General features: G+C 33.8%; 1 protein-coding gene across 1 annotated transcript in view; it reads right to left on the minus strand.

Annotated features, from left to right (window-relative positions):
• The window catches only part of LOC129534467 (protein eyes shut homolog), a 154,623-nt gene that overhangs the window by 34,026 nt on the left and 104,594 nt on the right, over positions 1-16,003 (minus strand). Inside the window, exon 5 of the mRNA XM_055391598.2 lies at positions 14,693-14,784. Coding sequence (XP_055247573.1) covers positions 14,693-14,784 — 92 coding nt within the window. The remainder of the gene's footprint in view (positions 1-14,692; positions 14,785-16,003) is intronic.

Consider the following 16,003-nt stretch of genomic DNA (forward strand, 5'->3'; position numbering starts at 1 on the left):
GGCAATTTAGGATGATGTCATTTCTCATTAGTATAACTCTTAAATTCTCAAGCAGAAATAAATGTTAATTTTGTCTTTCATATCTAGGGAATTTTTTTTAATTAAATACATTCTTCTAGTAAGGTCAGGCTGACAAGTAACAATTTATCTTTGGCTCATGAATCATTTAAAGATAATCCACTTCCTAAATGCTAAACACAATCAGTATGCTATTTACTCTTCTAAAAAATCAAAATGCACAGATTAAGAGCTTGCTCTTTTTCTCTTTCTCAAAACTAGGATACAAAAATAAAAATAATTACCAATCTTTTGTAATAACTTGGAAACTGCTGATTAGTGTTTTCAAATATTTCAGGAAGGGAGGGAAGAAGAGAGAGAGAGAGAGCGTGCATTTTTTTGTTTGGGGTGTGTGTGTGTGTGTGTGTGTAGATCAGTGGTTCTCAAACAGGGATTGTGATTTTTGCCCTCTCCATCCTCCCCATCAAGAAACACTTCACAACAACTGGAACGATGTTGGCTCCTCCCAAGTGAGGGAAGGGGTAGAATCCAGAGTTGCAGCTAAACATCCTACAATACAAAGGACAGCACCTTACAACAAATAATTATCTAGCCCCAGTGTCAATAGTGCTGAGCTAGATGATTGACAGATAGATGATAGATAGATAGATAGATAGATAGATAGATAGATAGATAGATAGATAGACAGATAGATGACAGACAGACTTTTTTTTTCTAATAAAGACATTTAAAGGGTGCCCATTGAAGGGAAGACTTCATGTTACTCGAAACATGTTACCTTCTTTGTTTTGAGAACAGTCACTCAATTGCCTCATTCCATTAGGCAAATAAGTGTGGGGCATCTGTACAGTGCTGAAAGGGATACAGACAAGCCAAGGGCCTATCCCTCTTGGAATGTGGATAAGCATGTATATTCTACTTTGTAGCAAGAAATAAGGGCAATGGTGGACAAGGGTTGTTAGGTCATATTGCTATTCTAAATCTGCTGAGGACCTTCATACCTTAAAACCTTATGGTATTTGGTCAATTGGAATGGCTGGGATGCCTCAGGGAGGAAACATGGAACTTTCTGTTGTGAAGCCTCAATAGGTTGAGTATAAAAATATTTTCTTAGTGTTATCTTTGAATCCTGTTTTGCTTTTTTTATTAGAAGAGTCTCAGAAGTAATCTTCACATGATTATTATTATCACATTAGTGTAATAGAACCTATTAATACATTTGGTCTTAATTGTTCTTAGAACGATGGAGTGAGAGGTTAATTATTACGAGCATAATGTCTATGTTAATCTTGTGCTACCACTTGGTTTAATATTCCTGTCACCTTACAAGTGTATCTGAGAGTATTCATTACTTTCACTTGTAGTGTAGATTTTTCCTTCAGAATAATAATGTGCATAATAAATAGTTCATTTTATACAGATAACATTTTATAACTGTCTTTTAAAATGTAATACATGTCTATTAGGACTATAGGCATATAAAATACTTTCTTTTTTATTTTTTGGTTTTTCTTTTAGATAATTTTGTTTTGAAAATGTTGAATGCCTGTTTTGTAAATATTTAATTCATTTATTCATTCATTCAATCAATTACTCAGTAAGGATTTACTGATTTTTCTGCAAAGCATTTTGTTAGATCTTGAGAATATAAAGAAGAATAAGTGAAGTTTTCACTCTCAAAGTCCTCAGATTTTAATTTTAGAGTATTTTCTCTTCATGGATTAACAATTATTGATATGAAAACTGATTGGAAAGGAAGTCAATTCAATTGTATAACCACTTTCATTTCAAGTAAGATGTCACATGCTATATAGATTAATTTGAAACCATCAAACCTAGACCATTAAGCAATTTAATTTCCTAGTTGTAAAATCAATGTCCATTTCAAATTCAGCCAGCTAAACATTTTAACTATAAGTTTAGTATATTCAAATTGAAATATACACAATGTTTCTAATTAGTTCTAATTACTGACAGACATGTAGTAGGTAGTGTTTCCTAACATTATAGAATCGTCATGCCTCTTGAGGTGATATAATACCAACAGAGGAATCGCTTTCCTTTCACAGGTATGTTAAGAAACCAAATTCTTGGCCAAGGCAGGCGGATCACAAGGTCAAGAGTTCCAGACCAGCCTAGCTAACATGGTGAAACCCTGACTCTACTAAGAATACAAAAATTAGCCAGGCGTGGTGGCGTGTGCCTGTAATCCCAGCTACTCAGGAGGCGGAGGCAGGAGAATTGCTTGAACTCGGAAGGCAGAGGTTGCAGTGAGCCGAGATCATGCCACTGCACTCCAGCCTGGATGACAGAGCAAGACTCCATCATGGGGGAAAAAAAATTCTTTAGAGTTGCCAATGAGATCACCAATGGCAAGCTTTATATAATTCTGAATGGGTCACGTTACTTAAGTTGCTTGTATATAAACTTAATATGAACACAATCACTTTTGATTATTTTAAATGCTAACATTTCTTGGAAGAAAATGTTTATTTTAGCACTTAACCTTTCATTTTGCATTCCCTTTTAAATGCTATCCTAAAATTTTCAACCATTTGAATAAAATTAAGTTTCCATTTTAGTGAGAAAGTTCTTCAATAATTAACATAACATATTCTTCAATTATAAAATATTATGATATAAAGTTTGACTCAAAAGTTGAGTTAATGATTTTATCTATTTAAAATAACCACAGTAGTGATAACTCAGCTAAATCAACCCCCGTTTTCATATTTTTGACAGTTTACAACCTACATAAAATATGCACACAAATATAAAACATCCAGTAAACTTCATAGGCATCTGTTTAAAAACAGAAAATATTTTAAGATATTTGAGAAAGGAGGACTCATTTAAAACACTGATATTTTATTATCAATATTTTATTCAATACCTATGATGTACCAGATTTTTACCCAGGTTATTGTGAGCATGCAAATAATTTCATGCAACTCTGGAGAAAAAAATATTTGTGACTAAGTCTAAGTAGTTAGACAGCCTAGCGACCCTACTGAAACAGAACTTCTGATTTTTATGGCTGCACCAAACTGCATCTGCTTTATTTCACTGCAAACCCTGCGTGTTTTTAAGACAACAGACGTGGCTCACTCTAAGATTGCATTTCTTCCCGTGCTAATTTTCTCTCCTCTCCAACACCTGCCCACCGTTGAATCTGAAATCAAGTTTCATCCCTGCCTTTCATTCATTATTTAATATTTATTTATTAATCAACAAGTTATGCCCCAGTTACACGCTAGGTGCCAGGGGTGTATTCAGCCGGGAAGAAGACAGAGAAATCCCTGAACATATGAAGCTTACAGTCTGGTTAGGAATATAGAAAATCAATGAGTAAAACAAGTAAATATAAAATGAAAGTAGGTGCTGTAACAGATAACTTGAGAGGAAAAATTTTAGACAGAACAGTTAAGGAGGATTTACCTCTAGAGATGACTTTTAACCTAAAATTTGAAGAAGGAGGAGGAGGCCACACGGAACCAATGTGGGAATAGAAGAGAAAAATACTGAAAACGACACATTATTCCAGTTGGAAGAAGCAGTGAGATTAAGGGCTCTGGGGTAAAAAGCATTTCAGAGAGTCCTAGAAGTAATGGAATGTCAAAGTGAATGGAGTGTGTGAGAGGGAGGAAGTCAGGTATTGGGTGAGGTCGAGGAATACAGGCAGGAACACAACCATGCAGGGTCTTGTTGGCAATGACAAGAAGTCTGGATTTTATTTTCAGAGTACAAGTAAGCCAATGAAGAACCTTCAAACAGAGAAGTGATTTGACGTAATATGTTTTTTTAAAAAACACCCTGGCCATAGTGGCTACAATGTTGAGAAGCAGGCAAGAGAGAACTGCCAGAGCCCAAATAAAAAAATGATGGAAGCAGCCAGGTGTGGTGGCTCATGCCTGTAATCCCAGCACTTTGGGAGGCCGAGGCGGGAGGATCACCCAAGGTCAGGATTTTGAGACCAGACTGGCCCACATGGCAAAACCCTGTCTCTACTAAAAATCCAAAATTAGCCGGGTGTGGTGGTGTCTGCCTGTAATCCCAGGTACTTGAGAGGCTGAGGCAGGAGAATCGCTTGAACCTGGGAGTCGGAGGTTGCAGTGAGCTGAGATCACGCCATTGCACTCCAGCCTGGGCAACAAGAGTAAAACTCCATCCCCCCAAAAAATAAAAAAAAATAAAAAAAGGAAGCCTTGACCAGAATGGTTTCAGAGGTGACAGAGAAAAAATAAGTAGATATAAGATGAAATGTTGAAAAGGACTTTCTGAAAAGGCTTGAATATAAAGAGCGAACTGATGAGTAAAAAATAACTTTCATTATATAGGTAGACAATAGTGTTATTTGCTGAGACAGGAAAGGCCATGGAGGGATGTGTGAATGGGGAAGGAAGGAAGGAATGGAAACTAGAGAAGCGATGTTAGGAGTAGGAGACCAGGAATTGTATTTTGGATATGTTAAATTTAAGATACAGATGAGGCATACAAGAGAAAATATTAGGTATGTGTTTAGATAGATGAGTCTAGAATTCATAAGAAAGTTCCATGCTGGAACAGGCATAAAAAGAGAAAAAATAATTGGTCACCAAGATAGGAGAAACACCAACAACTTACTCTTTTTGAAGCAGACATAGAAAATTACTTCAAGAAGATAGAGTGTATTCACTAAAATGCTTAGTACAATGGAGACAGAAAATTGGCTTTGTCAACATGAAGGTTGTATAGAGTGACCATTGTCTCCCACTGCTTAGAATAGTTTCTGTTTGTACATGTTGTCCCAGAGTCATAACTAACAACACTTTTTTATTTTTAAATATTTATCAGTTTGAATGATAAAATTCTCTACTCACAGGTGACAGTAACAAAAGCTGTGTCAGTTGTGGGAACATGGATACCAGATTGGATAGGACTGAATAGTAAAGAACAAGTAACAAAATCAAAATCTCATGTGTGGCAAACTTTTGACATGTTGACTTTGAAGAGGAACAGAATCAAAGTAACATAAGATCTCGAGAGGTGCTGTGTTGCAGCTGAGAAATTTTAAAGCCTTTTTTTTCTTTTTTTTGGAAATGGTTCAGCAGAGAGAAAAAGATGGATAATACAAGAAAATAAAGGTGATCCTGAAAAAGAGAAGTCCTTGAAAATGTGAAAAAGGATGGAGTCTAGCGGTTGGCAGAGGGATTGGCTTTGGACAGAATTAGGTCAAGTCCTCCCAGCAGCAAGAGGGATAAACTATTCCTCTTAAACCCTGTCCTTCAGATATGTGACCATTCTGTTCTAAACTTCTATAAGCAACTTATCATGCCATGATTATCCACAGTTTTCAAATGGAAGTCTCCAGCTATGCTGAACTCTGACTTTTTAGGAATTATTCTGTTTCTGGTAATTACAGAATCACTATTTCTAGTTATTTTTTAGTCAATTATATATGAGAACCTTTTTGCATAATATTATTGCATTGTTTCAAATAATATGAAAATCTTGCAAAGATTTTTCTAAAAAAAACTAGATCATTGTTTCTCAGCTTTTTGGCTATCAAGTGAAAAATAACTAGATCAATTTTTCTTTTAGCTTAAATTTGGGCAAATTTCATTAGCACTGTGTTTTATTGCAGTTAGCATGATAATTAGTCATTAATGGTTAGTTCCCTTGAAAAATAAATACATCTGACAGGATTATCTAGGAATTTACATTTCAGTGGTTCCTAGAAGTATTCTGCTAGAGAATCTGTGGATATGGACTTAATGTATTCATTTTTATTGACATGCAGTGATCAATGAGGCTTTAACAATTAAAGCAACCTACAAGGTCATAACAGAGAGTACATCAAAGCAGCAGGTAACCAACAACTATAAAGAATGTCAACTTGGGGAGAGACTGATGTATATAAGCTAAATGATATACAGACTGCATTATTCCATGTAGGCTCTAGTCAATTAACTGTGAAGACCCTTTTGGAAGTGTTCCATACTTCCTAATTAGAATGCTTTGAAACTTAACTTTCCTATTGTATTGATTTAACTTGAAGCTTGCTACCTTCAATATGCTCTCATTATATATTTAAAAAGGCCGTATAACAAAAAGATATTTGACTATCCTTTTTGAGAAGATTTGATGTAAACAAAAATATATTAGGTATTGTAACCCTGATAATATACAACTGAAGGAAGCAAATATAGGCTTGACTTTTGATTCTGAAGTCATCTAAATGAACACAGAATGAGAAAGCACATGAAAGCAACTATTATGTGTACTTCAGAATTCCTTTTCACAAAATAACTTTTCATTAATAGAAAAAACTTAAGAAGTAACACTTAATGAAGTAGGATATGTTCTTTTCAAACTGAAAGGAATTTGATAGTATTTGTAAAATGACTTGAATTAAGTATTAATTTTCTGAAATAATGATTATTCTAAATGTTTCTCAAAAGTGTGTTTACCTCCCATAACACAACTGACTTTCAACATTTGAATTTTCTGACATCTATTGATTCAGTAAACTAATTACACTATGGTGATCTATGAGAAACATTTTAAAGACTTAAATTCAAAGTATTATGTATCTAGCATTTCAAAATGCACTCAACTGGATCATAATACAAGTTAATGAGAATTAAAATTTGTCATTCAACAATTGCCTTCAATATTGCAAGTTTCTCTTAATAAGATAACCATAATCTTTATTTTTATATTTACACTGAAATAACTTACAGGAAGGTTTTCTAAAAATGTGGTTAATATAACCTTGTTTTATTTTTTAGCAAGGATATGTTTTCATCTCTGTTTTCTTATATGAAGTACTAAAATTATAAACTATCCACTTTCAGTTTGTTTTCAAAATGTTTGTATTAGCATAGGAGACAGTTGACCTCTTGGCAAAGATAAGAGAAAAATGAGGCAAGCTAGAATTACAGCTGAGTCAAGTGAATCATATGCAGCAGAAAGATTTAAGTAGAAATTTTAACTGTAGGTCGTTTATACTAGAACCTCTCTTATCAGGTTAGAGTAAAAAATATCATCAAAAACAAGACGTATTTCAGGTAAAATTAAAGGACACGAGTAATCAGTGGATACCTGTTGAAGCCTATACTATGATATGCTAATCTTTGTTTCCATAAGTTGTTGAGCGTCTAAGGGGCATACATTTGTATGGCTTAGTAAATGTCACTAAATTGCCGTTATCCAGTTCTTACTAAAAGCATGCATTTGGCAGAAATAAGCCAATTATACTTTATGATATTGTCTATTTCTAGCCTATATTATTATCTTGTTTTAAAAAGTGCTTTCAAAATATATTTTGAAATTATTTTTGCTGAAAGAATAAGACTCAGGCCTTTGACTTGTGTATACTTTGAATTTTTATATCCCAGACATATGATAAAATGCCTGGGTACAATAGCTTCCCAGTAATTCCACATAAATGCAGCTGCTATGTGCTTCTTTTGGTAACATCTGCCCTTTTTGATCAAAATCCAACCAAAAATATTCTCAAAACTCTTGAGGTCCAGACGACTTATAGACTGACATCAGCTACATAATTTCAGCTGAACTTCCATAGAATAATAACAAATATCTTTTTCAAGAGAAAAAAACCCCAAAACTCTGATGTTAAATGAATGTATCAAGTAAAACCAAAATTACTCTATGCTCCTCTGATTTGACTAACAGTATTAATAATAGCAGTATATTTTGTTAGATTAATTTCAGTAATTTTATAATAGGTAATATGTTTTCAAGTAAAATGATGGGAAATGTCCTACTTTTTAAATTATTTTGTGTTTAAAAATAGCCCCTAAAAGGTGATTGGTAACCAATTTATCAGAGCACTGGAATAAATTGAATTAAAAATTACAGGCCAGGTGCAGTGGCTCAGGCCTGTCTGTAATCCCAGAACTTTGGGAGGCCAAGGCAGGTGGATCAGTTGAGGTCAGGAGTTCGAGACCAGGCTGGCCAACATGGTGAAACTCTATCTCTACTAAAAATACAAAAATTAGCTGGGCATGGTGGCAGGCACCTGTAATCCCAGCTACTCGGGAGGCTGAGGAAGGAGAATCGCTTAAATCACAGAGGTGGAGGTTGCAGTGAGCCAAGGTAGCACCACTGCACTCCAGCCTGGGTGATGGAGCAGGATTCTTTCTTGAGACACTGTCTCAAAGAAAAACTTAAACATGGTTAATTTCTATTCTAATTAACTGGCCTATGTAGGTTACATTTTAAGATCCTCTTTTCCCACGTTAAATGATGAAATTTCACTCCTACTCTATCTTTTGTGTTAAAGGAATATATACCACTTGGAAAGGAAGAGAAAAATAGGTTTATGATACAGGAACAATTCCTTGGATGAATAATTATCATTTAAAATGAAAATCAATTGTTCATTTTTTATTTTGTTCCAGTTAAAGTAAAATCAGTATTCCATGGTCATGTTTTTCTTGACACTACTGACAGGGGTTAATTAACAGATTAATGGGATAATGTACACATTTCATTAGAAACACATTTTTTATTTTTTGGAAAGTGGTTAAATAGCTAATTTTTGTTTGTTTGGTTCCATTTCACTGATTTTCCAGCACTCTGAGCCAAAGTGTTCCTCCTCTAATTGACACATGTCCTGTTCTTGGTTTCATTCTTAATGTCTTCCAAATGAAGTGCAAAACTTGGATGCTTACTCTAGTGATAATGTTTCCATTGTCTTTGTTCCAATTGTTACTAAAATTTGTGATTTCTTTCAGACTGCTCTGTGTTTTGAATGCACAATTTGCTGCATTTTTATAATATTTTCTACCACTCAAACACATAAGAAGGTATATGATGTGATGATGAAACAATTTTTCATTCCTAGGCATTATGCGCCAGTACGCTGGGTGAATCCTGGAGTAGTTTAATAGATAGTAGAAAGAAGCAATTATTTAAAACATGTAATCTGACATGGTGTGCATTTTGATGAAATTATAATTATTTAATAGATAAATAGCGTATATATCAGTACATATTTTGTAAGCAATGCAATAAACCACTTAAAACCAAGATTAAAAGAAATATGAGCACTTTGATTCAAATTCAACTACTAAGTGTTATAAATTGTGTTTACTGATTTTTTGTTTTTATCCTAAAGGTAGACAGTTATATTTTCCCTTATAGAAATAATTCTCATCTTGTTTATTCCACATTGTTTTAGCTGATGTACTCTTCCTCGTGGGTGCAAAGCTAGAAAACCTTTTCCAGCTTCCCTTGTCGTGAAGTGTCTCCATGTGACTAATCTCTAGCCAACAGAATGCAGAAAGGGGTGGGATTTGCCACTTCTAGTCCTGCCCCATTAAACCTTTCACCAGTCCTTCACCATGCTGACTGGTGGAGAATTCATTTTCTCAGCAGAATATACATGGAACCCTTCAACTATATAATTTGAGTAAGGTTAAATAAATCAACTTTTCACAAAGATGTGGTCAGAGAGTAGAAAAGCCACAAAGGATTGTACAGAATGCCAGGACCACAACATAGTTACTCTGACACTATCTCTACATCTAAAGACTAGAGGAAGAGAGGAGTTATCAGAACAGAATAGAGGGCCATTTGCCAGGAGCAAAGACCTTGACTTTAGGGAGAGAATCAACCCATGGGACACAACACAAGGTCAAAGGAATACACACTCAGGCTTTACCCTCCTGCCTCCCTATTTTTTTGATACGAAGAAAGAATCTGTTCTAGACCTTTCTCCTTGGCTTGAAGGTGGCTGTCTTCTGTCTTCATGGTGTCTACCTTCTGTATGGGTCTCTCTCTATGCCCAAATTTTCTCTTTTTATAAAAACACCAATTATATTTTGTTAAGGCCCACCCTGATGAATTCATTTTAATGTGATTACCTCTGTAATGACTCTGTAAGCACACATTCTGAGCTGCTGAGGGTTAACACTTCAATGCATAAATTTTGTGAAAACCCAATTTAATCCATAAAAGAGCCCACTAATTTAATCCACACAGGTAAATCTCAGAGGACCAGTGCAGAAAGAAACGGGAAACGAGCTGTAGAGCGGATCTGGAGAAGCCCAGACATTGAGAGTCTATTGGATACTGTAGATTAGCCTACCCTATTAAGGACAGCGAGTACTCCTTTGATTATTTATCTGATCTCTTACTTAAATATCCTCCTGTAAGACTCTACTGCATACGATGTAGTTCACAGTTCTTACTGTGGCATTTGATGACCTATACAACCTGACTACCACTGCATTTTCATACCCGATTCTCATTCCTTCCTACATAAATGATCTCAAATTATTACCTTCCTCTCTTCTTTTGATACCAGTACTTAATTAAGGAACACCCTTCTCCTATTATCATCTAACAAACTAATATAATGACATTCAGGCTTTGTATCTGGTTCTATATCACTTGAGAAAATATCTGCCAATGTGTGGATTTCATTGGTACATGTCAGTCTTCTAAAGTGTCATGTCATTTACTGTTTATATAAATCATATGCCCTTTTTCAAAATGCTTTGTAATTTATTGCATGTCTAATGCAATGATTTATTGTATCCAATGCATGTGGATGACTGTACATAAACATAGCTGGTAAATTATTATCTCAAGGATAATTAAAGATGTTCTCATTTGTTCTAGGTTATTTGGCTTTGCAGAGTTTGTAGAATAGGAACCACCCGCTGCCAAAGGGCCAAACCAATAAATTCTCCAGGAGACAGTTTTAGAACTGACAGAGTGTTTGTGAATTACTTACAAATTAAGATATTGACTCAAATTAGGATATTGTTGTCTTAAATCTAAGACAACAAATAAAGTAATTTTTTAAAATTAATGGCAGTATTTTTAATTGGTAGATACTTAGAAAAATCTAAAATCCCATAGTTTAGGAGGTCAGAAAAGCTTAACTTAACTCTCTTTTAATCCCAAATTCTACCCTTCTTCAAGGACAAGGTAGAATTTAAGCGGTGACTTTAAATGGAAAAAGGCCCATAATACACTTGTTATTGAAGGCAAACTCAATTATTATGTTAATATAATTATGTTTTAGTATATAATTATAATGTAATATATATTATAGTGTAATATATGCAATGATTATTAGTATATAGTATATTAATAACTTAATACAATACACATGCATAATTATAAGTATACCAACAAACATGAATAAAATATAACATCAGGCTCTCATATTTGTGCTTTACAGAAAATACATGCGCCACTATCTTCAGCTTCTCAGCAGCACCTTCTACCTTAATGTTCTACCTGGTGGTGTTCAATAGTGGAGTGACAAATGCTCACCCATTTGCATTTTGCTTCATGACATACTCTATGCTATTTTTCTGCCTTCTAACTTTACTGCTTTGTCCCATTTTGACTGTCCCTTTCAAAAATATGAGCACCAGCTATAGTTAATTTCTCACTAAAATAATTTTTAGTATGTGTGCTTTTAGTATCTTTATTATGCCAAACTGTATTTCACCTGATTTTAAGCACTCCATATTTTCCTTCCAGCTTTTGTTATTTTAAGCAATCACACATTTCTTTTTCAAAAGGGCCATCCTGCTCTGCAGAACAGCTTGTCTTTCCTTGTTCTCAAAAATAATGAGCCAGGTTACTTTTTCATAGAGCATATTTGTTTTGCTTTTTCTGAGATAGTTCATCACGGGCCTAGCAAAATTTTGCTGTCCTTTTTCTTCCCAGTTCTATAAGAGTACGTAAGGCAAGACCTTTCTCCTACATTCATATTCAAGAAGAAAGCCATATTTCAACAATAACAAAATAAAAGAGGGTAAAACTGGGGGTGAATTGTGTGCACACCATTTACTTTTACTTAGAAGAATATGTAAATGGTCAAAAAATTTTAGCTGCAACATTCATGAATTGTGTTCAACTCATAATTTCGTGCTTTTGACTTTTTTTCCCCAGGACTATATTTTAAAGGTACTGAAAAATAAAATTAATGGAGCTTCACTTTTGTACTTTATAGATGATAATCATGGACAAAATATATTTCTATAAATTTTTTATTACTTCAAACAAACCAAAAACCTGAGAAGAAATATTTCTGAGTTTAGATTATTTAGATCAGATATAGACAGGATGTCAACTAATTTTTGATAAAAATAAACAGCAATGGTGTATGTAAATTGAAACAAAATTATAGTCATATAACATAAAAGAAAGTGATTTTTTGGTTAAGTATTCTTAAAAGTGACATTTTGTAATAAGGATATTGAAAAATATGTATTCTTGGGATTTAAAAAATCTTAAACATCTAGTGTTTCTTTTAAAGAAGACTAGTGTTTTGTTACTTTAAAAATACAGACTGTCCATATTTAGTAGAAAAAATGATCAGGTCAAGGGGCAGGAGATCTGGGTTCTAATCTTGCTCCCTTACTGACTAGCAATGTGATAGAGAAAGTTGTCCAGCTTCTATGAGTCTCAGCTTTCAAATATGCAAAATGACTGCTATGGGCTGAATTGTGTTTCACTCAAAATTCATATGTTGATGCCCTAGCCATCAGTACCTGAGAATGTGACTATATTTGGAAACAGGGTCTTCAAAGAAGTAATAAGCTAAAATGAGGTCATTAGGGTAGGCTTTAATCCAATGTGTCTGGTGATCTTATTACAAGAGGAAATTAGGAGATAGACACACACAAAGGGTAGATGATATGAAGACACAGGGAGAATACAGCTATCTACAAGCAAAAGGAGACCTCAAAAGAAATCAAACCTGTTGTCATTTTGATCTCAGAATTGTGAGACTAAATTGCAATTGTGAGATTAAATTGCCTGTAGAATAGTGAGAAAATTAATTTCTGTTGTTTGAGCCACCTTGTCTGCCACTTTGTTGTGGCAGCCCAGCATCCTAGTAAAATAGGCATTATAAGTTTTATGATGATTTGATGTAGTTATGTGTGTGTAAAGCATATGGTACATGTTAATTGTTTAGTGTGTGTTAATTAATATTGTTGTTTCTTCTGCTAGTATTTTTACTGGACACATCATTTATAACTCTTATCTTTACCTGATCTTGAACATACAGCAGTTCTTTCCTGGTGGGGAAAAACAGGAATTCAATTCATATTACATTTCTCTAGCATGGTTCATGGGGCCTGTAGCTTCACACTTACAGATTTTGGAGTGAAAGCAGCCTTGAGATTGTGTCATTTTCTAGTTATGTCATTATCTGTACTTAATCTCCCTGTCTCTCAGTTTTGCATCTGAAAAGTGTAGATAATTATAATTGTTTACAGGAATACATTCATATATGTAATACAATTAGTACTTGATATAAATTCCTGTTGAAGAAACTATAATTATGATTTTTTAAAAATGTAATTTTTTACTCTTTTTCAACCATGCCTGAGGCCAGAACAGCTTCTGTGGGTTTTCCCTCTGTCTCTTCACGATACCAATCTGTCATTTTGCTTTATTCAGGAGCCCATCTCTGTCCTTCATGATTTGATTCTTACTGCCACCCAAGGCTCATGCACTTGCTTCGCTACAGATGATGGTCATCCCTGCCCAGGGAAATTATTACCTCGACTGAGATGGCATTTTCCAAAGTGTACTGCCCCCAGCATTTGTTATTTAGGAGATTAAAATGATGAAGAAAGGTATTAAATGTGTGTCTGTGTCATGGAACTTTTAAGTATAGTGACACTAAGCATTAAGAAAAAAAAAGAAAAAAAGATGATTTATTAAATAGCATCTCAGAGTTCTTAAAATGTTCATGTTCATTTTGAGTATTCTGGGTGGGAAGTAGATATGATGTAGGCTTTCCTCAATTTATTTGATGATACATTGTTTTTCGTCAATCATTTGTAAGAATCTGTATTCTAGATAATAGAATTTGGGTAGTTGTGGCCTAAGGAAGATAGAACTTCCTTAAAACCTCTCATTTAATTTTTTTCCCAGTCTCTGTTTAGGACTTCTTCTTCTTTTTTTTTTTCCTTTTTATTGGCTTTAAACAGATGTTTCCTTTTACTAAATAATCTATTGCCAGAAAATAATTTAATCTACATACCAGCTTATGGCTGTGGTATGTGTTTTCAGCATCACTCAAAGAAATAAAAAAGGTGGAGGGAGGTAAGGCACATAACAAAAAAGCATTACATCTATATTAAAAATTAAAATTTACTAAAAATCAAATGAGAAAAAGGAAAAGTTTACTTATCAGATTGGCAAATTGATTTATTTCAGATGTTCATGAGCATTTGGGGGTAGGGTCACCTTCAAACATAGCTTTTGAAAATATTAATAATATACCTTAATTACTCAATCTGGATTGTGGTGGGCCATTTTAATTTCCTTCTTTATGCTTTTCTGGAAGTGCCACATTTTCTACACTGAATATAATTTACTTTGTTCATCAAAAGAAATTACCAGTTTAGTTGATTTGTTACAACAGCCATATGAGAAAAATATGAGGCTTTTATGGATCTTTTGTAAATCTCCTTATGTGAGTTCATTGATAATGTAATCCCTATAATATTCTTTTCTCAGTACATTTTTTAGAATATATAGAAAAGCTTGACAAACATTAATTCATACACATGCACATGTTAATACTAATCAGTATAACCTCAATTTTGAAATGACAAGGACAATATTATGAGGAATAGCCTTTGCTACTTAATGAGATTAAGTGGAAAAGAAATAATTATCTTACCTGATAAGCAGTGTATACTTTTGCCCGTTGTCCACTCTAACAGTGGTATTAATGCTTTTAAATTTTGCTTCACCAGGACAGTAAAAGTGGTACTGTTGGGGGAAAAAGTTTGTCCTCAAACAGTTTTTCAGCATGAAATCAATACCGTATATTTGCACTGGACTTTATAATTTATCAATATATTTTACATCACTTTGGAGAGACATGAAGTTTGAAACTTAAAGAGAAGTGATAACTGAAGGTTTACAACTGATATGTCCTAGATTTAATACATACAAATATATGAGTATTATATAGATATAAATACACATGCATACATGTGTACACATACATGTCTAGATTCTTTTCCAGTATTCTGAGGAACATGGTTGAGAAAAGCAACATCCTCTACTAGCAGAAAGCAAGTATTTTAGGAATTTTCCTTACGTAACAGCAATTGAGCAAGGCAAAGAATGGTTAATAAAATCTAGAGGGCAATATTAATGTCACAGGAAGGCAAACTTCAAGATTGTGAAAACTAACCATTCATTCCAAGTTTTTTGAGATGTCAGGGTGTCTGGGTTCATTTGTAGAATTACTGCTAATGGCAACTAAGTTATGATCTAGAGAGGAAAAATCATGTCTATATCAGGTATGATTAACCAAGTATCCCCAGGAAATACATGGATGTGCTATAGTGGCTTATTAAGCTTCTTAGCAAGCATATGCCTACATGTACATGGATTATATCGTGTCTATTCTTTCCCAGAGAGGGGATTTAATATTTTTGTTGTATCTAAAAGTGATCTATAACCCACATGTGTTAAGAAACTCACTTGCATTGTGTTTCATAACTTGTGCCCCTAGCTGTATTTAAGTTGATATACCCAAATCCTCTCACATATAGTCCAAAGATAAAGATAATGCTATGTATTTTAACTTTTTATGATATTTGGCCATTGCAAAAGACTCCTTTCCTTTATAAGATTATTTATTGTCAGTTGACTTTAAAAACTCCAATAAGAAGCATTAGGAGGAATTACTGGAGACTTGTAGGATTGTAGGTGAAAATATTTTATGAAATAATGTATTATTAAGACTAATGGATAGCCACTACTTTCCCTAACAAATGGGAAAAAATTAATTCACAATAGGTTAAACGAAGATATTTAGGAACCATAAAACTAACTAGTGAATAGAGGTATAGAATTTCTTTCCCTTTGGTTTTATGAAAAAGAAAGGATATATACTTACAAATCTACAATAATTACTATTATTTACTTAATTGTAATAATTTGTCAATCTCCATCTTAAGAAAATTTAAGATCATTT

The sequence above is a fragment of the Gorilla gorilla genome, chromosome 5 (assembly GCF_029281585.2).
Source record: "Gorilla gorilla gorilla isolate KB3781 chromosome 5, NHGRI_mGorGor1-v2.1_pri, whole genome shotgun sequence".
Classification (NCBI taxonomy): domain Eukaryota; kingdom Metazoa; phylum Chordata; class Mammalia; order Primates; family Hominidae; genus Gorilla; species Gorilla gorilla.